Source organism: Anthonomus grandis, chromosome 1 (genome assembly GCF_022605725.1).
Source record: "Anthonomus grandis grandis chromosome 1, icAntGran1.3, whole genome shotgun sequence".
Lineage (NCBI taxonomy): Eukaryota > Metazoa > Arthropoda > Insecta > Coleoptera > Curculionidae > Anthonomus > Anthonomus grandis.
Window position 1 is genome coordinate 38,394,653 of NC_065546.1, and position 22,103 is coordinate 38,416,755.

At 34.2% G+C, this 22,103-nt stretch overlaps 1 protein-coding gene and 1 pseudogene across 2 annotated transcripts in view; both read right to left on the reverse strand.

The window, feature by feature from the left end:
* Positions 1–12,597: 12,597 nt before the first annotated feature.
* Positions 12,598–13,942, reverse strand: LOC126733528 (uncharacterized; annotated as a pseudogene).
* A 6,374-nt stretch (positions 13,943–20,316) lies between these two features.
* Positions 20,317–22,103, reverse strand: part of LOC126737180 (protein singed) — a 71,693-nt gene continuing 69,906 nt past the window's right edge. For both annotated transcript variants that reach the window (XM_050441955.1, XM_050441952.1), the window contains exon 8: positions 20,317–20,852. In XM_050441955.1, coding sequence (XP_050297912.1) covers positions 20,650–20,852 — 203 coding nt within the window. In that variant the 3' untranslated portion in view covers positions 20,317–20,649. The remainder of the gene's footprint in view (positions 20,853–22,103) is intronic.

Below are 22,103 nucleotides of genomic sequence, written 5' to 3' on the forward strand. Positions count from 1 at the left end.
ATAATGAATAAACAAGACCCAGACCAAGAATGGGAAGCATTGAGAAATGTTATTAAGACGACAGAAGATCACCTTCAACTAACACATAACCCCATAAATCGGCCAAACAAACCCTGGATCACACAAGTGACCATAGAAACAATTAACAAACGAAAAGAAATGAAAGTAAGGGAAATAACACGCAAATTCAAATCAAAGACTTTCACAATTGAAGACAAGGACGGAAAGATAGTATGGGAAGATGAAAAAGTGATCGAACGATGGAGACAATATTGTGAGGAATTATACACCAAAGAAACCAAAATAGCGATCGAACAACAGAAAGAAAACACACAATTTGAAATGGAGCCCAATATTCTTATGTCTGAAAGAAGCTATAAAAAACCTAAAGCTAAACAAATCCCCAGGAACAGACGGAGTTCGTGCTAAGCTCATAAAAGTACTAGGAGACCCGGGAACCAAAATCCTACATGATATATGTAATAAGATTTGGCAAAGTTGTCAATGGCCTAAAGACTGGACAACGTCTGCATTTATACCTATTCACAAAAAGGGATCCACCAAAAAATGCAAAAATTATCGAACGATATCTCTAATCAGACATGCCAGCAAAATCCTGCTTAAAATAATAGATAGACGATTGGAAAACTACTTAGAGAGTCAAATCCCTCCAGAACAAGCAGGCTTCGTTAAGGGACGAGGGACTAGGGACCAAATATTCAACATCCGCCAATTAATTGAGAAAGCCCGGGTGTTCAATACCCCCATGCTCTTGTGCTTTATAGATTACAAAAAGGCTTTCGACTGTGTTCGATGGAGTAGTGTCTGGAATGTATTGAAAGAAATGGGAGTCCCTCCGCATTTCATATCTCTAATAACCAACCTATATGAAAATAACAATGCCATAGTTAGTCTCAACAATAAAACATCAAACATTTTCAAAGTACATAGAGGCGTCCGTGAAGGATGTATCCTATCACCGAGACTCTTCAATGTCTACGGTGAATTCATAATGAGACGAGCCCTGGAAAATGTTGAAGGAGGTGTGTCAATCAATGGTAGAAAGATATGTAATCTCAGATACGCGGACGACACTACCCTAATAACAAGAGATAAAGATGAGATGGTTACACTTATTGCATTCCGCATTCTTGGTTACTTCGGACACATCACCAGGAGAGACCAAGGCAATCTAGAAAAACTTATCGTGCAGGGCAAAGTAAAAGGTAAAAGATCAAGAGGAAGATCCCCATCACGGTGGATAGACCAAATTAAAGAAATTACAAGGCAAGCCTTGCAGACAAATGTAAGAGTAGCAGAAGATCGACAACAGTGGAGACAATCGACCCATCAGTGTTCATAGACATGACCTCACAACTCTTCAAGAATGAAGATATGACTAAGAAGAAGAAGAAGAAACAGGGGTTTTCTTAAAATAGGGTAGTTGGGGGAGTAATCGACACTGATCCAGTAATGGACATCTCCGTCTTTAAAAACCCCTAAATCTTCAAACCATAACTTTAAATTATTTGATTTTCCACTAATTATGTTCCCTTGGGTACGCCTCTACCTCTCCTAAAAAATTAGACAACCAGTATTACTCGGCTGTCAAATGTCAAAGAAAGTATAAATGGCCGCACATAAATTAGTTGATGAAAGTTAGAAAGTTTTGTTAGGTTTTGTTAAATAATTCTGTATAATTACTACATTAGTGTAGAAAATAATTTTTGTATATTATTGGCCAGCAGGTAAGTGAAACTTAAGGATTGTTGATGGCTGTTATCACATTTGTTGATTACAAAGGTGTTTTTGGGGTAACCATTACTGGTTCAAACGTTTTTGTAAATGTTCTAATAATGGACACAGTGGCTGTCCATTACTAATCAAGTAAATTTCAGTAATGGTCATCTCATTTAATAACAAGATAAAATTAGAACGAACTGTAAAAAATACAGTAAATTATGCCAAATAGTGTTTTCTTAGTATTGTGTTTTTTTTTTTAGTTTTTTGTTAAAGTTAGTTAAAGAAAGGGACGGAATTTGACGTTTGGTGTGGCCCTTAGTTTGGTCTTTTAAGAAAAAAAACATAATTTAAATTACTTTAGCAAAAAAGTAAGTCACTACCGAAATGTCTTAGCCCCTGTAGATAGTCAGCAGGACTACGCAAGTGTGTATGTAATATTTTTCCTAAAGCACTAAAATAAAAATAGCCTTTTGGCACCATTACCAAAAATACAAAGGGGGTAATCCGGTAGATAAAGCCGCTAAGCGAAGCAGAACACCAACACTACAAGTTATTCTGCTTGACTCATTATACTGAAAGATAATAAGTGAAGCAGATCTACCTGACCTCCCTTATATTCTTTAATAACCCTTTGGAAATATTTTAGGGTTAACATGGGAAAATTGTCGGGAAGAATAAAGGCCAGGAAACGATTTTTTTTCATATTCTGAAGAAAACATGCATGAAGCGACAGAGGCTGTAAAAAATGGAATGACCAAAAAGAGAGCTTCAATAGATTCCTCGCACCACCCTTATAAGAAAATTGTCAAAAAAAAATGTTCCAATTCAAGGAAAAATGGGATCCTTAACTGAGCTTTCTGAGGCAGAGGAAACTATTTTTGTAGATGGGATATTAGCAATGGATCAAAAAGGGTTCCCAGTCCAAAAAGAAACCTTAATACAGTCCGTGAAAAATTATTTGCTAGAACACAATAAAAGTGTACGATTTTTTAATCAAGATACTTTAACTCGTAAACGTCTTCTGCGAATGGTAAAGCCAAAAGCTATAGTGGAGTCTGTTTCTACAAACTGAGCACTTGGGCGTTCAGATTCTGGCTGGATAAACTCGGAGGTGTTCTTTGAATATATTTCCAATAATTTTTTTCCATTATTTAAAAGACAATAATATTACTAAATCCGTCATCCTTTTCATTGATGGTCACAGAACTCATTTTACTCATCAAGTGACTAGCCTTTGTGATGATAATGGGATAGTTCTTATAGCTCTTTTTCCAAATACGACACACATAACACAACCTGCCGATGTTTCAGTGTTCAAACCTTTAAAATCTGGATGAAAATCTGGTGTCAGAGATTGGAAATTTGAAAATTTTCTAAAAGAGGTAACTAGATACACATTTGGTCAAATCCTTAAAGGTGTTCTTGATAAATAGCTACAACAATAGTAAATGGTTTCAGGAAATGCGGTTTGTACCCTTTTAACAAAAATAATGTTGACTATTCAAAGTGTATTCCGAGTCAATTAATAACATTTTCTAAGAAAACAGAAAATCTTCCGAAGAACCTTAACAATGTCTGGAAACTTATAAAAACAAAAAAATTCATTCACAATTTATGCAAACTGTGGTATTCTCTAAAAGAGGATTCGGCTCCAAGGCTCCCTATTACAACTGAAGATGAAATTGATTTGCTTGAAATACATTCACCTATTCCAAATATTAATTTAGATGAAGATAAACCACAAGAAATGCCAAAACAAACTAATGATTTTTCACAAATTTCGAATTCTCCAGTAGCATCTACAAGTAAAATCCCAGTTCATGTTTCCCCGACTAAGTTTTTACCTGCCATGCAAAACGTAGGATGGAATACACCAGAAGATGTGAATCGGTACACATATAAAGAAAAAAAATTAAGGTTTCAAAGTGCCAACGCCCTTCAAAAAGTGTCTATCATTTCCGAAAACACTAGAAAAGAGAATTAGGCCTAAAAGAAAGGTCACTATTTTTCCTGCTGTGGTATCAAGTGCGGCATATCGAGACTTTTATGCCTCAAAGAAGTTTTTAAAAAATCTACCAAAAACAAAAGCAAAAAAAGGAGCTGTACCGGAAAATGATAGTTCTTCTGAGTCAGACATTGAAGATCCCTATGATAACGAAGATAATGACCCCAGTGATACAGAAACAGAACTCGATTTGAAGGAAGAAAAATATAATATTGTCAAGTACGAGGAAGAATATTACTCAGGCAAGTACTACTTACATTTACACACAGACATTTTATTTCTCAATCCATTTATTTTACCATCCTATGTAAATCTAGAGAATACTTACCTTTGCGAGTTGGTTAACATAACTATTTTATTTTAGGATTGATCTTAAAAAAGGATCATGAAGCTTATGTAAGCTAAATGGTTAGAGCTGGAGTAGGTTCTTGGAAACGGCCAGTAAAGGAAGATGAGCTATACTATTTCAAAGATGATTAAAGCAGTAATCAGCAACCCAGTGCAAAAAAATAGTAGAGGGCATTACAGTGTGCCGGAAGTGGCTAAATTTTGAATAAAATGTGTCCATTACTTAGTCAATTATGTCCATTACCCCAACATTTGTCATTACTTTGATTTTTATTTTTTTGTTGAAACCCTTAATAAAAGTTATAATACTATAATACTATAATTATAATAAACTAATAATACTATATCCTCCAGTTATTACACTAATAAGCGTATTACCTGCTGTATCAGGACAGCTGATATCGTAATTATTCATATCTCCGTAGAAGGAAATTAAATTAAAAAATCTCTTCTTAATGTTAATTTGAATTTAATATTAAATTTGCATTTTATAACATAAGATAATGTTTGCTTATTCATCACTGGACATGAGCTGACTTTTTAAACAAAAATATGATGTACATCTCAACACTATTCTTTATTGTATTATATGCTTTTCTCCTTTTTTTGTAAATTATAACCCATAAAAATATAATATGAACTTAAGAAAAGAAAATAAGCTTCCGGTTTTATGGTGTTTCTTATTTAGTATTTTAATTTATTTATTTATTTGTTTTTTTTAGTTTGAAATTATTGTTAACTGTAACGTGTCATTTCCAGCCATAAGAAAGGCCTGATAAAGGCCGAAACGTAAACATTTCTTCCGAAATGAATTCAGTTTTATTTAGTTTAAGTCCTAAACCTGCGAATTTTTGTTTTTCCATTTCACACTAAGAACGTTAAACTTTATTAATGGTTAAAGTTTTTATCATTAAATGAAATCAATGATAATATAGATAATGATAATCAATATATACAATACATAATCAATAAAAATATTATTTTAAGGACATTTCTGAGTAACCAGAAGGATCTAAACTAAAACAATCAATCGTATTTAACCTGATTCATAAATATCAGATCAAGATCAGAATTATGAAATTCATGTTAATAGGATCATTATTCTAAAGATCATGGCAATGGAATCGACAAGATTAAAAAGGATTAAGTATTAGTATATTCGCAGATCTACAAACGGATATAAAATTTTACTTTTAAGACTGTTAATTATTATCCAAAAAAGGGACGAAATCCCCAGTTCTTAAGAGATTAAACTCGAAGCCGAAAGGGGCGCTTTTGCCGTTTTTAGTATTTTATCGAGCATAAAATAACTGTACGGATGCCATTTATATTATAAAAGGAAAACTTCTGTTAGTGGCAGGGATTAAGAACCGAAAAAATTTATTTGTTAGCAAAACCCTGTTTTCCTAATAGGAATATTTAAAGAGAAGAAAATTGGATTAGTAGATTTTCTCGTTGATAGATTAGACAATCTCTTTGTTCTTTTATGGTAATAAAATCGTTCCGTCCACACTGGGCTGTCACATCCAGGCTTCAGTACAGCAAAACTTACGGTTTTCCAGGGGAAAGTGGAGTAGCAACATGCAGAAGATGGCGTCAAAAACAAACAATAAGGCCCGCAGGTGTCGGATTAACTTCCGGGTAATTTATATCCGGAAAAGCGCCCGGGTTTGTCAAAGAAACTTTACCCGCCTAGGATATTTATTATCTTTGAGGAATTATCTGTAGGTAAACTGGAATTTAATGAGATATAGTGCAATCCGCCCATTTTATTTTTGTTTTTTCCTTAAAGGATAGAGGCGAAACATGTTTAGTGTTTTCTATTAAATTTTTTAAATTTATGAAAAAAAAATATGTGCGTTTCGTGAAATTATAATACTTTTTTTCGTGAAATTGAAATACTGAGAGAATGAGGGGAATCAACCGCAAAGAGCATCAACCTAAAAGTTCCTATGATTCAAATAAGCCTAAACTGATGAATCCTAAAAAATTTACAAAATGGTTGTGAATCAGATAATCGGTCGCTAATCATTTAAATATAATAATTTCGTTAATGATTAAGAATTCAAGAATAAATAAAATTCATTAGTCATGTTTTTTCCTCATTATACATGTCACATTTTCTCATTACTGTCAAATATTATTTTTACTCATTATTACCGGTAAATAAATAAACTTATCGATGTGATTCAATCTTTAGACGTCTTAATTTTAATCTTGCCTAATAGTTTCGAGTGACGAGTACCGATGAAAAGTATATGATTGAGATCTTTTCAATCACTCAAAAAATCAGGCTAACCATAAGCAATTAAAACTTCTTCTTACACATTTGAATAGAATGCCAGTAAATTGATTATGTGATATATTATTAATTATGAATATTTTTTTATAAGTTGAGTTTGATTTTAATAACAAAACCTTAAAAAATGTGTGTCATGATTCAAATAAGCTTTTATTCGGTAGAAATTGGTAATGTCATCTTTTTACATTTGCTTATAGTTTTAAAATAAGAAATAATTAAAATTGATTTTATTCTTCAGAGTTTGCCAGCCCAATCAGGTATTCTGAAAGGCTCTGAGGGTATCCCCTAGTTAATAAAATAAGCCACTTACTAACTCTTATTCTTAACTGATTGTCGCCAGAAATAAAATAAATAACATATTTGTTAAAATTTAAATGTATAAGCTCTTATCTGCCTACATCATTTAGTTGTTGGAATCTAGGTGCGTTAGTCCCTACAAAGGTTGTGACTAGGAAGCGTGTAGGGAGTAGCTGAAATGGAGTATATAATAAGATAAGTTGTCGTAATACAAGACTGTCGCGAGGTACCTCGTCATCAGGAAAAATGTACCACAGGTACTGCTTCTCTAATAAGGCGGCTAATGGAAGGAAAGTCATCAGCAGTGTCCCTAAAGAAGTGACTAGTTAGAAAGCAGGACACTAGCGGTGTTTGGTAATGTGGGTAATGTGCATTAATCATATCAAGCAAGCCGTCATGTCACATTTTGGCAAATGTTTTGCTGATATCCAGAAACACTGTTCCGGTATAAAATCTCCTGTTGACTCCCTGGATAATGGTGTATGCGAGGCATGTAGTTTGATGGGTGGCTGAATGCTTGGGGTGAAATTTGAATTGTCCTTTTATACATTAGAGCAGTGTTACTCAAAGTGTGCTTCGCGGAGCCCCGGCGCTCCGCGAAGCACACTTTGAGTACCTCCGGTAAGGCTCCGCCAGCAGTTATAATAAATGAATGCATGTATTAAAGTGGACCCTATAAGAATAAAGTTACCTAAGATAAAAATAAACAACCAAAACAAAACGTCTACTTATAGATGTTACTGGTACATATACGAAAATTTAATATAATATGTATAATTAAGTAAATGCCCGACCTATTACATCGAAATGTTACAGCGTTACTCGTACGCCACCATTCGTCCCCGGACTAAGCAATCGAATGACCTCGGTTCGTCGCGCTGTTTCTCGTGCTCATGCGTCGACGCGTACTTCGGAGAAAATCGTCTGGCTCTCCGAAGTTTTTGAGGTATTCGAGATGATTCGATGGTTGCTGGTATAATATAAAGGAGGATTGTTCGGCGCGGAGAATTTATTAATTCGAGAATTTATTGAATTAAGAAAACGTACCGCAAAATTTACTCACACCGCGCTCAGTATTTTATGTTCGCTTGTCTTGTTGTTGTTCGTAAGCAATGGTTGTAAAATCTTGTATTTCGTGCGTCAAGAGATACTATTTATCATAAAATTGACCAAATCAAACTAGTGTTAAAGAAGAATGGAGCGCTGGCTTAAAGGTGTTTGAAAAAAATGTGGTTCGCTTGGATGATGCGTCAAATTCAAATCAAGGTGATATGACAGCGTCAAGCTCTAGTTTTATGGTTTCAAGTTCAAGTAGTAAAACATCTAATGACACACTGAAGGTGAAAAAACGAAAGTATGACGAATCATACATTAATCTCGGATTTGTTCATTCCAACGGCTCACCTCTTTGTATGTTGCGCAGCAAACTCCTTTCTAATAGCTCGATGGTACCTGCTAAGATGCGCCGACATTAAGGAACTGTACCTACATCCCGACTTCAAAAACAAAAGTAAAGAATTTTTTCTACGTAAAAAAGAACAATTATTAAGAAACCAAAAAACTATGAAGTATGCGACTCAGACTGTGAATGAAAAGGCCATCGTATTTGGTTAGTTACCGCATTGCCCAAGCAGGAGAAGCGCACTATCGCTGAGAAGCTAATAAAACCATATGTGTTCGACATAACAAAATTTATGCTCGAAGAAAATTCTGTAAAGCATCTTTCTACAGTGCCGCTTTCCAACGATATCGCAGCAAACATAAAACAAGAACTGGTTTCACGGCTTCAAAATAACAAATTCGTCTTGCAAATGGATGAGTCGACTGATGTTGCTGGACTGGCCATCTTGCTAGTAATTGTGCGATATCCATATAAACATTAACTCGAAGAAGACTTGCTTATGTGCTCATCGCTGCCTACTAACGCAACCGATGAAGAAATTTTTAACACGATTAACATATTTTTTGAAGAAAACCAACTCGATTGGAATGATTAAATTGATATTTGTACCGATGGAGCCGAGGCAATGACAGGTAGAATAACATGAGCAATATCACGAATAAAAATGAAAGCGCCAAATTGTAGTTCCAGCCACTGCATCCTGCATAGACAATCACTCGCGGTAAAGAAAATGCCACCAAATCTAAAATTGGTTCTTGATGAGTCAGTAAAAATAATTAATTTTGTCAAGTGACCTCCAGTACAATCCCGATTGTTTTCAATATTATGTGAAGATTATGGTAGCGATCATAAAACACTATTGCTCCATACTGAAGTGAGATTACTTTTTGAACTAAAAACAGAATTAGAAGCTTTTCTTACAGATGTTCCTTTTAATTTAAAAGACCGTTTTTAGCAGACATGTTTGGAAAACTTAACGAATTAAACCTGTCACTACAAGGAAAACAGACAACAGTTTTCAATGCTAACAACAAAATAACTGCCTTTAAAAGAAAATTAGATTTTTGGAATACTTGTTTTGGTAAAAGAGAAATCGAAAGCTTTTCATTGCTAAGTGAGTTCCTTAGTCACCATAGTCTTAGTGATACAGAAATATTTAAAAATGAAATATTTGTTGAATTGGTGCAATATCTCAATGATCTGCAAGAGACTTTTGAATCTTACTTTCCTGAAGAACAGAATACAAAACTGAAAACAAACTCAAGGATTCAAAACCCTTTTTCATCTTAATTGCAGAAGCCTGAAAATATGTCAAATCAGATCTATGAATCATTTCTAGAAATGACATCGGATACAAGCATGGAATCATTGTTCAAAACAATTTCACTAAATGATTTTTGGTGCAGGGTTAGTGATGAATATCCACAACTTGCCACAGAAGCTTTGAATGTTCCCAACAACGTATTTGTGTGAAACGGGATGTTTCGCATATACAGCTACAAAAACAAAATACCGCAATAGACTGGATGCCGAACCAGAAATGAGAATTCAACTTTCTTCTATCAAGCCTGACATTACCCAGTTAATGAGGAATAAAAAACAATTACATGCCTCGCATTAAATGAACTTAGTGTTATCATTTGCTTACTAACTCACTACTTACTGTATCTATCTTTTTTTGTATGATTATTAATAAACAATTCACATATAACTGCTTTTGCATTTGGTTTAGAGTTTAGAATTCCGTTAAAAATTTAGTCTTTTAAAAGGGTTTCATCACGATAAAGGTTTAAGTAACACTGCATTAGAGTATTTAGACGTTGGTGGATAGTTTATGGGTGATTGTCGCTTCACTTGCCTAAGAACAAAGGAGCAGTTAAAAGTAACAACTTCTTTAAATGTTCGACAAAACCTAGTCACTCATGTATATGGAAAAACTTCTTTAAGGTCGTTTGTGAAAATATGAAATATTTGTTGCGAGATATAGCCTGAAAACTGTTCAATCACTAAAAATAATTTTCAGTTCAGTTTTTAACATGTTCAAGTTTTTCTCTGTGACCTTTCCCAGGGCAGAGAGAAGGCATGGTGGTAGCTGCTTGCAATGTGGCTGGTTCACCTGGTTTTAGAAGGAGAAAAACGGAGAATTCCATTGCTTATCTGTGTTCTTATCTTCAGGGAGGTGCTTTAGAGCTGGGCTGGAGATGCGGTCCGCTCCAGATGCCTTTCGGTTTTGCGTTGACTTAATTAATGATGATCCTCATGAATCTGGGGGAGAGATATGGTTGGTAAGGCTGCCGGGAATTCGTGAATGCGGTGATGGAAGATTGTTGCATTTTAACTGTAAACTACTGTCTGGTCCTTATATTTGTAACTAGATGTGTCTATGGTGATAAGATCATGTGTGATATACCAGCAGTAAACGAAGGTATGCGGCTTCAAATTGCCCAAATATTCATTACTATCATGGCCAAAAAGTCACAGAAATAAAAACGCTTTTTTTAGATTTCTACTGATTATGAAAAATGAAAGTACTAAGAAGAAAATTAGGAAATAAAGTCCAAATTTTAAGTAATATACAAATTGTAATATACAAAGCGTTGGATTTTATCGTGTCAAGACTTGAGCGCTAGTGTTTTTACCAAAAATGGACAACGTGGACGAGAAATTAATAGAAATTGTTCGTAATAAACCCGAGCTGTATGATCAATCGAACAAATTATACAGTGATAATGTCCACAAAAAAATATATGGTCAGAAATAGGGAAGGCATTAAACAGAACAGGTAAATACTAGAGATTTATTTTATTAATCTAGAAATAAATGTATAAACAATTTTAAGATATTAAGTTAGATGTTACGTTTGACATTTAAATCATATCATTTTGACTGCACCTTCCTCTGAGATAAAAAATCTTGTAAATATTTCTCTTGTTTGAAAAGCTATGTCCGCTGAGTTTCCTTCCTGTCTAAATGTCTTAAGTTGTTTTCTATAACTTCATCAGTGTTTGAAATGGCCGAAACCGTTCCATGACGAATGAAGTTGTGTAAGATACACGTTGTTAAAATCAATTTTTCGGCACATTTAGGCACTAATTTCAATCTTCTGCCATAAAATCTAAATTTTTGGGTGAGAATTCCAAATGCATTTTCAACTACCCTGCGGGCGCGAGATAATCGGTAGTTAAAAATACGGTTTTCAATTTGATTTTCAATATGAGTTCCAGGAAAAGGTCTCATTAAAAACTTTTTTAAGGGAAAAGCCGGACCTCTTAAGGTGGGTCCAGACTACTCGTGCTCGTGCTCGTACTCCGGCTTTTACTTGCGACTTGCCTATATGTGGATGTGGCGACAAGTCGGAGTGGGAGCAGCGCAAGCCAGGCAAGTACGTTACTCGTGAGGTTCCGACCGGTGTCGGTACATCAAAGGAAGCTCGCACGGACTTGTAAGTTTATTGGACGGAAATTTTTCGAATTTCGTATACTTGTGACTTGTGTTGTGTTGTTTACGGTCAAACGTATTTTAAACGTTTAATTTTTATCAAAATGGAGTGGACGAACGATCGCGTTATTGATTTAATTAAATTATACGAAAAGCATGTAGTTTTGTGGGACAGTACAAATAAATTTTACAAAATTAATAATAAAAAGAACGATGCTTGGAAAGAAATATCACAAGAATTAAATTTAGATGTACAGGAGATAAAACGCAAAATTACGTCACTACTGGCAACATACAGAAAAGCTAGGCAAAAAGTTGCACAAAATAACAGATCTGGAATGGGCACAGATGAATTATATTCTCCTTGGTTTGCCTTTAAACATTTTCATTTCTTGCACACGAAATATCAACCCAAGGAAACAATAAATACAGAGGTACGTACCTATATTTTTTTATCTAATTATAAGTGCCATTTAAATAAACTGCTCTTCAAAATATTATCCTCATTTAAACACCGATTAAAAAAATTAAAAATCTTTTAAGAATAAATTGTAATTACACTTTAAAAAAATTCTGACAAAATTATTTTTAATTTATTGATAATTATCTTGCCGGTACTTTTCCTTGATTGACGAAATAATCTGCAAATTCATTTCTTATGCTTTGGGAATTCTGAGAAGATTTACGAGGTATGTTTCTTAAAGCCCGGAATGTAGAGTTCGGCTCTGGTTCATTTCTCCAATTTCCTGGAACAATTTCTCCATTTTGCTCACAGTCAAATGTTAAGGTTGGTGTATATGTATTCCTTGCATTATGTCTTAAATAATTGTGTAAATAAACACAAGCCATAACAATTACTTGAGCTTTTTGGGGCTCCAAAAGTAAGGGTTTCCTAAGAACCCGAAATACTGCTGAGACTATGCCAAAAACATTCTCTACTATTCTTCTGGCTCTACTCATCCTGTAATTAAAAACCATTTTGCTTGATCCCTTTTCTTGCTGTCCTAAGTATGGTTTCATTATATTATTATGCAACGGAAATGCATCATCCGCAACAAAAACTTACGGGACCAACATTTCCCTACCAGGAAGTTTTCTACTACTTGGAAGATTTAAAGAGCCATCCTCCAGTTTTTTGTAAAAGGTTGTATTGCGAAAAACACCGCCGTCTGATATTCGACCTTGACAGCCCACGTCAGCGTAGAGAAAACAATAATCGGCATCAACAACAGCAAAAAGAACAATACTAAAAGTTCCTTTGTAATTAAAATAGTCACTGCCTGTATTTACTGGACACTGAAGAACAACGTGTTTGCCATCCATTGCCCCCATGCAATGTGGGAAGTTCCATAGTCTTTCATATTGAGCTGCTACTTGAAGCCACTCATTCTCTGTTTGAGGCATCTGAAAAAAAGAAACATTTATTAATAATATTTAAATATTGTAGATTTTCTTGGACAGATTTTATTAATTTAATAAGTCAATTTTTTAGGAAACTTCAACACAAAACCTAGAAGAGGAAGAAGTAGAAAGTGAAGAAGGACATACACAAGAAGATAATAACAACAGAAAGGTTTTAATGACATCCTGTTTAAGGCAGAGTTAGGGGAATACCCTATGCAAAGACCCAATCTAGGAAATTATAGGGCCCAAACACTACAGGCGTACTGGAGTACGGCTTCCCCTTCAACCACTGAATCAGATTCTACGGTTCAAAGTCCTTTTCCCTCGCCTCATGCAATAAACACGGAACATCAAACACTATTACAACCGTCACAACTAACACCTACACCTACAACCTCTCAGCCTGAACAAACCAACGATAACAACTATTCATTAACGCCATGGATTAACACTCTCAACACTAATCAATATTAAAATTTGTGAATTATTATTAATAAAGTTTTGAACGAATTATTGTTTACCTACCTTTATAAAATCTTGAAAAACTTCACATAAAGCACTGCATACCTCTGGCACAATCAGCGAAATTGACTGCTTGGAAAACTTAAACAAAAAGCTTAAGCTAGTGTACGAATCACCCGAATAAAATCTTTCCCGCTAAATATCTTAGTGTTACAGCTAATCGTTCTTTTACAAGAATTGCTTTTCGAAATGTTGTGTTTTTCTTCATAATTTTTGGGCCGATTAAAATTATGATTTCCTCAAAATTAGTAGGCGACATTCTACAGAATGTATGGAAGTGGAGGTTTTCAATATTAAGGTCGCTAAGTAAATTGCTTTCACTGCATTTGCTTTGACTTTTAAATAACGACGTAACCCACCACCGTCTCTTCTTTCTCATTTTTGTTTTTTGTTTATTTAATAAACAATAAATTACACTAAAAGCCGCACTAGCCGCCACAAGCTCGTCGTCGCTCATTGGAACAGCCGGAGTACAAGCAATTTAGCAAATAAATAAGTCTATGTGGACGGTCCAAGTAAATGGTGGCACAAGTAGATCAAGTTCAAAAAGTACAAGTAAAAGCCGGAGTGCGAGCGCGAGCACGAGTAGTCTGAACCCACCTTAATGATAACGTATGGGGCAAGTTGCTGAGTCCCTGGTAGGTTTGCATCATCCGGAATATCAAGTGTATTTCTTTCTAAGCGCTTTCCGAGATTTGAATTTGCGCAGATCCCTCCATCTCTACTTCGTCCATAAGATCGATAACGATAAATCGACATCGACAACGATAAATCTATAATTCGCATCGACAAGTGCCAATAAAACTATTGAAAAGGACTTCTTATAATTGAAGTAAAGGGAACCCGTATTGTGGGGAGCTTCGGTAACAACATGTTTGCCATCCAAAGCTCCTATACCATTGGGAAACTGCCATTGTTGCCAATATTCTTGGGCAATTTTTTCCCATTCTTGTTTGGTTGGTATTGACATAACCTGCTTCATCATAATTTTTATAATAACATCGCAAACTTCATTGACTGTTTGTTGTACTGTAGAAGTTCCCAGGCGATAACTGAACGCTATTGTCCTGAATGAATCACCACTGGAAATAAAAACATATTTTATTTTTCTAAGTAACCCGTGTAATATTTAAAGAGCTTAAAACATTAGAAATTAAAAAGTTTTACAGCCGTATTCGGCATCTTTATCTGTATTAAACCTCTTTTAGCTAAAAAGCGCTTTTAAAATCAGTTTGTCTTTATTTGACATGTAAACAAAAATAGAAATACAAACAGACATATTCAGCAACCGTTTTTACACCTCTTTTAATTAAAAGCGCTTCTAAAAATTTGTTTTTTTCAATTTTTGTTTACATGTCAAACAAAAATTGACTAAGACAATGAAAGGTTTTAAAAGCGCGAATATAGCTGTTTGGGTTTAACCTATATTCTGAAGCATGCTTTTTTTTAGCCGATGAATGCAAGCAGAGATGGATGAGTTTGCGAAGTCAGCATCGCAAGGTTCGTCAGAAATATACTACTGTAAGTGGCCAAGCAGCTGTGAATTATCGAAAATGGAAATTTGAAGATATTATGTCATTTTTGGAGCCCTACATGAAGGACAAAGCGATTGTCATCAGTAGATTTGGAGGAACAAGAGAAAAACGTTAAATAAAGTGAAGAAGAGACAGACAGTACTCAAAAGGGGGAACTGGAAAAACAGCTCTAAGTATGGAATCTCAACCAATATCTGGATCCTCCAAGCGATCTCTGGACCACAGACAATCTAAACCAAGATTTATTAGATCTAAGAACCCACAAGAGACAGCTTCCTCAACCGTAATGAAATATTTAATTGAAAAAAAAGAAAGTGCGGACAAAACGCCACAAAAGGATTCCTTGGAGCTCTTTTTTGAATCAATGCTGAAAACCTTTTCTCCTATAGATCAGCATCGAATAAGGGCCAAAGATTTAATGCAGTATCGCAGATGGAGGCCAAATATTTGATGCCAATGCCACAATCTCGGCACTCTTTACCTCAGCATGGCTCTCATAGAATTCAGGTACAAAATACAACAACTGGAACAGACTTGGTGTATTTGGAAAATATAAGCAATTATGCGTTATGTCTCAACCCCAATCACTTCACCCGACCCTGGTTCATCAAATTCTGGTTGCTCCACTTACTTTTCACAGTTTTCTCCTGAATATTCTATATACACTAAAAATGATCAGAGTGACCAACATCAAAAGGAAACAACTACTAGAAAAATGACGGGCAACAAGCAGTGGTCATTTTTAGGTATCGTGGCCATATGCATTAGCAGTCCAGGTATATTTATTAAGTTCGTGGACCAGTGGTATTGTATAATAAGTTTTTCTGATATTTTTGGATTAAAACACTGGTTTAAGTAAGGGGGAAAATGTGAATTGAATTCGATACAGGATATTGCTCTAAGACAATTTTTCCAGAAATTGTGAAGCACCAGAATCTTAAGAATAGTTGTGTTGGACGCCTTGTGAAACTCGCCAACAGATGTTTTCTTTAAATCAAAATTTTACAAAAATTGCTTAAAATTGTTCCCAATTATTTCTTTGTCATGACTCTTTACCAGCTTCAAAAATAAAATCTTAAGGCTCACGAACTAAAATATGGCGGAGTTCCCCATGATGTAGGAACCACATTCTGTCTCACTCTTATAGGTGATCAACCTTCTAATAATTGCGGCATATTGTGTCGAAGAAAATTTAAATAAATTTCACCGATAAGTCGAGGTGGAAAAAAGTTGTATCCAATAGGCATTACATTTACCACGACAGCTGAATCTTCAAGGTCAAGATCTTTAGGTTATAACGCTTGTACCCAATGATAAGGATAATAATATTGTAGTCATATTGTCTTCTACACTTTACTCTTGAGCTGCTAGTATTTATTGGTGGGTCGTCTTCGGCCATTTTTAAAATATATTTTGTAACATTTCAGGTTGAGCAGCTCTTCCTGCATGAATTCCTCGTTGTTCTTTTAAATACCTTGCGTCACGAAGTCTAATAACTAAATGTACAAACATATGTGGCCCCATGTGATTTCTTAAAGCAAACCATTCGGCATACAACCTGCATGCTGCGGTTGCACTTCGGCACTCTCCATAGGTAAGTATTAGTCCATTGGCAATAGTCACACAAATTTGGATACACGGTAAGAGCAGTAAATAAGAAACGGTAAGAATTTACACAGCATTCGCCGAGAATATAAAAAATCTGTTTATTACAACATACTTTTTTCAAATTTTATATCAACATAACGGGCATTGCTACCAATCGGATGGCCGATATTACAAATATCTATTTCGGATAAATTTTAACATAGTTCTTCATGTGGATGCACATGTTATGCGTCGACTCTCTTACGATATTATATTGTGGAGATCATCCTCCGGGACAGATAGACAACAATTGCAAAAATGTACAATTAGTGGTGCGAAACGGAGAACTCTTGCCGCTCCCATATTTACTAAGTTCAATATCATCTTCTGGCTGCACTTCGACAAATTACTGATATTCATGAAAACTATTTAAGGAATAATGCTTATTTTAACAAAGTAATTCAGACTCATTATAAATCGGACCTTTTCATTAACCAGAAATGTGCTATACTCACATAATGATTATTTCCTGACCCTTTTTAATTTGCGTGACAATTTTCAAGCAGCACCAGTTCAACCTCAGTTTTGCCATCCTTTCTTTTTCCTAGTTTAGTCTTAGATTAGTTTTATTGTATTTCCATGTATAGATGTTTTATTTAATGATTAATTTCTTCATAATTTCATTAATGGAATTAAGTCTTATTGTACTTTGACGCAGCAATTATATGAGGGGTCTATAGTATCAAAGTCGGCAGTCTCCACTTTTTACCAAAAATGAGTTAGTTACATCAAACTCTTCGTTTTTTAAAGCTTTCTACAAAAAAAGGTGGTCATAAGAATCAAAAGCGGCATTATCCGCATATAAAATAGCATGCAATTATGGTATAAGAATCAAACGCGGCAATCTCCATAAGTCGTTAAGTATCAAAGTCGGCTATCTCCACTTTGTTCCATATTGTGACATATCATTTGACGTTAAAGTTTGTTTTGATCATTTTCTAAGTGTTATACGTTTTATTGTTTATATTTTAAAATAGAAATGGATACAGCTCCCGTTAAGAACAAGAAGGCTCGTAAACGAATTCGGAATCCGTCCACTTGGAAGCAAAATGAAAGGAAAAAAGAGTTGGAAAACTGCCAATTAAGTTCATGTTTTCACCATTAAATTGAAACAAAATCAAAAATATAAAAAAATAGTTGTTTTAAGCTTACCCTTCATCTCATAAGGTCTATTTATTTGAAAAGCAATAATTTTGTCAAAATTTTTCTTTTTAGATACTCATCACAGTTACCACAATTTCCGACTTGCGGACAGAAAACGAAGGCCTATCAATGCACATCTCTAACAATGAAAGATATTAAGAGTTTCTATGACGCCTTTTATGTAGTTAAGGACAAAATTCGCCAAGATGCTTTTATTTTAAAGTTTTATACTTTAAAATAAAAGCTATTTTAAAGTAGCTATAAAATAAAAGTTCAATTACCTAAACGTCGCCGTCCAACTTCTGTAAAATGCTTTGTAAGGAACAGTATATCAAAACAAGATATTCCAGTGTGCCAAAAAACATTCTTAAACATATTAAATATTACGAAACATCGTCTAACCTATACGTTATGAAATCTTTTCTAAAAACAGGAAAAGCTCTTTCGGAAAAAAGAGTTTCTTTCTTTCTTTCATCCGATTTCAAAGAAAATCTTTCATCCCATTTGTCAATACATAAAATGTACCTAATGTATAATATTGAGTGCTCTCCAGATGAGAGAGTAAAACCCTCATACTTTAGAATGATTTTTAATACTAGGTATAACCTTAGCTTTAATACACCGCGCACTGATGTCTGCTCGGTATGTATTGAGCTAACAGAAAAGATTAGGAGATCTACAGACGAAGAGGAAAAAAAATTAGCTACTGCGAAAAAATTCATAAGCTAAGAGCTAATGCCTTTTTTTGAATTGCTTAAGGAGTCACGGGATGATTTAATAATACTATCTTTCGATTGCCAAAAAAACCTTGTGCTTCCAAAGGTGCCAGATTAAAGTGCGTATTATTCCAGGCAACTCTATTTGTATAATTTTAGCATAGTCCAGGGGACATCTAAATCGAAGCTTACTCAAAAAAATGTCTTTTCGTATCATTGGACAAAGAACAAGTTCGGCAAACGTTCCAACGAAATTTCTTCAGCAGTATTCGACAGACTTAACAAAATTAAATTTAAACCTGAGGTCACCACCATTAGATTAATGGCAGATGGTTGTAGTGGCCAAAACAAGCATACTATTATCGGTATATGTTGCAAATGGCTTTCGTCAAAAGGGCCAAAACATGTTGAGATCATAGAGGTAATTTTTCCGGTAGTTGGTCATTCCTTCTTGCCAGCTGATAGAGTCTTTGGCAATATTGAAAAAGAGATAAAAAAGTTGGAAGTTTTTACATGGCATTTTTCTTTCAAAAATACAAAACGGTTCATCCTACGAAAATTTAAAACTGGAAATGTTACCATCAGAGGAGAATTACATTACAAAAATAATTTGCAAACATTTAAAGGTGTTTTAAAGAAAGGATGTAGTCTTCATAATATGATTGACCCTGTTATTATAGAAAGTGGTCTGCAAAAAGTTAATTCGCTGAAACTTAAAAATGTCGATAAACTACTTACTAAGCACTTTGGTAATAATTGGAGCCTGGAAGAGCTTAGATTTTATGAAGATGTTCTCTCTAATGATATTGAACAAGAGGAGCTAGTAGTTAAAGGAGAAGATAACATTACGTTAACAGTTGATGAAGAAACTGAAGAAGCCACCTGTGAATTTATTGAAGAAGTTCCTTCTATTTTGATATAATTTATCCATTCATGTTTCAAAATGTTTTCTAGTTACATCATTTTGATAATAATATGTTTTCTTTAATTATATAACCAATGAAATTATTTGTAAAAACTCTTCAAAATATTATATAAGATTTAGCATTTCATTTCAACTAGTTTTGGTATCAAAACCGGCAATATCCAGCTTTCAGTATCAAAAACGGCATTCTCCATCAGTTTTTCCTATTTTTTCTTAAAATGGTTAGGTATTTAGCTAAACTTTCTTTACAATTTGCCGTAGTTTGCCATTTTCTGTTATATGAAGCCTTTTTGCTTTAATATCAGGAAGAATAAAAGTATAGCAAAATTTTGTGCTTTGCTCAAAAGTCAAAATGATGGAGATTGCCATCTTTGATACTAGACCCCCCATATGTATCTTACGGTTTTGAGAAATAAATGACACTTTTGATAAAAAAATTAAGCTTTTGATGTTTTTTTATCTCAATTTAATTCTTAAGTAGTTTTTTTATTTCCCTTATAATTGTATTTTTATTTTTTTTTTATTTTTTTGGTGGTAGTATATTCAAGCCTGTGAATGCTTACCTTCTCCCAATTAGCCAACAGACTTACACAAATAGGCAATATTTAGCTATATAGGTATAACCTTTTAAGGTTAACAAAAATCATAGTTCAGATAGTTAAATTGAGTAAATCGTAAATAAAACTTCAATTATATACCATGATTACCTATATTTCAATACAAATAATTATTAATAATATAACTTACTATTGTATCATACAAAAGACGCCTTATATACCCACGCGCTAAAAAAAAGCTATAAAAAAACCTTAAAAATATAATATATACCTTATAAAAGTTAGATATGTGTTTAAAAAAAGGTATATTTTGAGCTAATAAATGCACAACATCCGGTATAAGGACGAAGAATGTATTATATACATATACATAAAAAACGAATAACACAGGCCAAAAACTGTTTAAATATTATTGCAGTCTCAAGAAACATTATTATTATAAGTACGTATTTATTAGGAAAAAATCTGCAATAAGGCCACTCACTTTTAGTAACACAAAATAGGAAAGCCTTAAACCTATATAAATAAACATAAAATAAATATCATAAAAGGTTCAGTTTCACCCTTCAAAAAAGTTTGGCAATGATGATTCATTAGTACACAGTGGACCAAAAAAAAATTCTTACACCATAGATAGTAAAAAAATATTTCTTTGTTTTTTCTTCTTAATATTCCCACTGGGTGGCGTTCTCTATCGAGGTGTCGCCCAGTCTAAAACAGCCGTTTTTGTTGGCAGTTAAGTAGTGTCCCGAGGTGTCCTTAATGCACAATCGAGTTGGTTCTCTTAGTTCCAGATAGAAGCCCTCCGGAGTGTCTGAGTCTTCTGTAACTGATTCGCTGTCGGCGTGCCAATATTTGTTGTTCTGACCTGAAAAATTTTTAAAAAAATTAAAGTTTGTTTTTTAGGTAAAGTGACTTATCATGATTTCAATTTGATTCAATAGTTTTTTTTTAATTCTAATTGTAACCAGACTTTAAAGACTATAAAGAAGGAAATGAAACAACTTATTTTCACAAAAGCGGACAAGGATTCTTGTTTGGTGGTGATAGGGCTTAAAATGCGGATAAGGTCTTGGACTTTTTGAATGATGATGATTTTGAAACCTTAAATAAAGACCCGACCCTAAAAAAAATTAGCTCAAAATTAAAATTTTCTCGGTGAAGATATCTCTGGTTGAAATGTGGATTCTGTATTGATTGAGACCAAAGACAGACCAGAAAGAGCAAACAATATCATTATCCGTAGTATAGGGGAAATTGGGTAACAGTGAGACACGGGGAACAGTAAGACATTCGAAATTGCTCCGGTTCTTTGTCCAGTCAAAAGATGTCATTTGTGTATCTTAGCTACATTGACAGTTACCGATTTCCTATCCGTTTGATTTTCATTCGTGTTTGATTTAAATTCTGTCGCGTTCACGTACCTTACCTCACTCACCTACCGCGTGTGCAAAAAAGATCAACAGGTAAGTGGAGACATTTTTGTAAAATTAAGTTGAATATTTAGCAGTTTGTTAGTATTACCATAAAGTTATGTGTAGATTAGCTAACAGAATAAGGCAGCTTAATAGAGCAAAAGAAATTTGAGGTTAGGGTTATGATGAGAACTCGCTTCTTTTTTTTAGAATTTTATAAAAAAACTGTTCAGAAATGCAAGGAATCCACCAAGGAAAACCAACTATGGAACATTTTCCGAGGAAACTATGAAAAGGGCAGTTGAAGCTGTGCTTAGCGGACGTAGCACTAGATCTGTTGCAACACAAGAAAATGTAAGTTTCCAGACCTTATCTCGGTAAAAAAACTTAGTTTAATCATACTTACCAAATACATACAATATCTATTTTTAGATATGTGCGAAAGAGAAAATCCAGTCAGGATGAATTGATTCGGTATACACCTAATTATGCAGTAAATAAAGTATTTAATACCGAGCAAGAAAAAATGCTGACTGATTATATTATTAAATGCTCTCAGATATTTTATGGGCTTTCTCTTCATGATTGCCGTAAATTGGCTTATGAGCTAGCATTCATAAACTATTTTAAGATGCCTCCGAAATGGTCCGTTAATAAACTGGCAGGAGAGGACTGGATGAGAAATTTCATAAGAAGAAATCCAA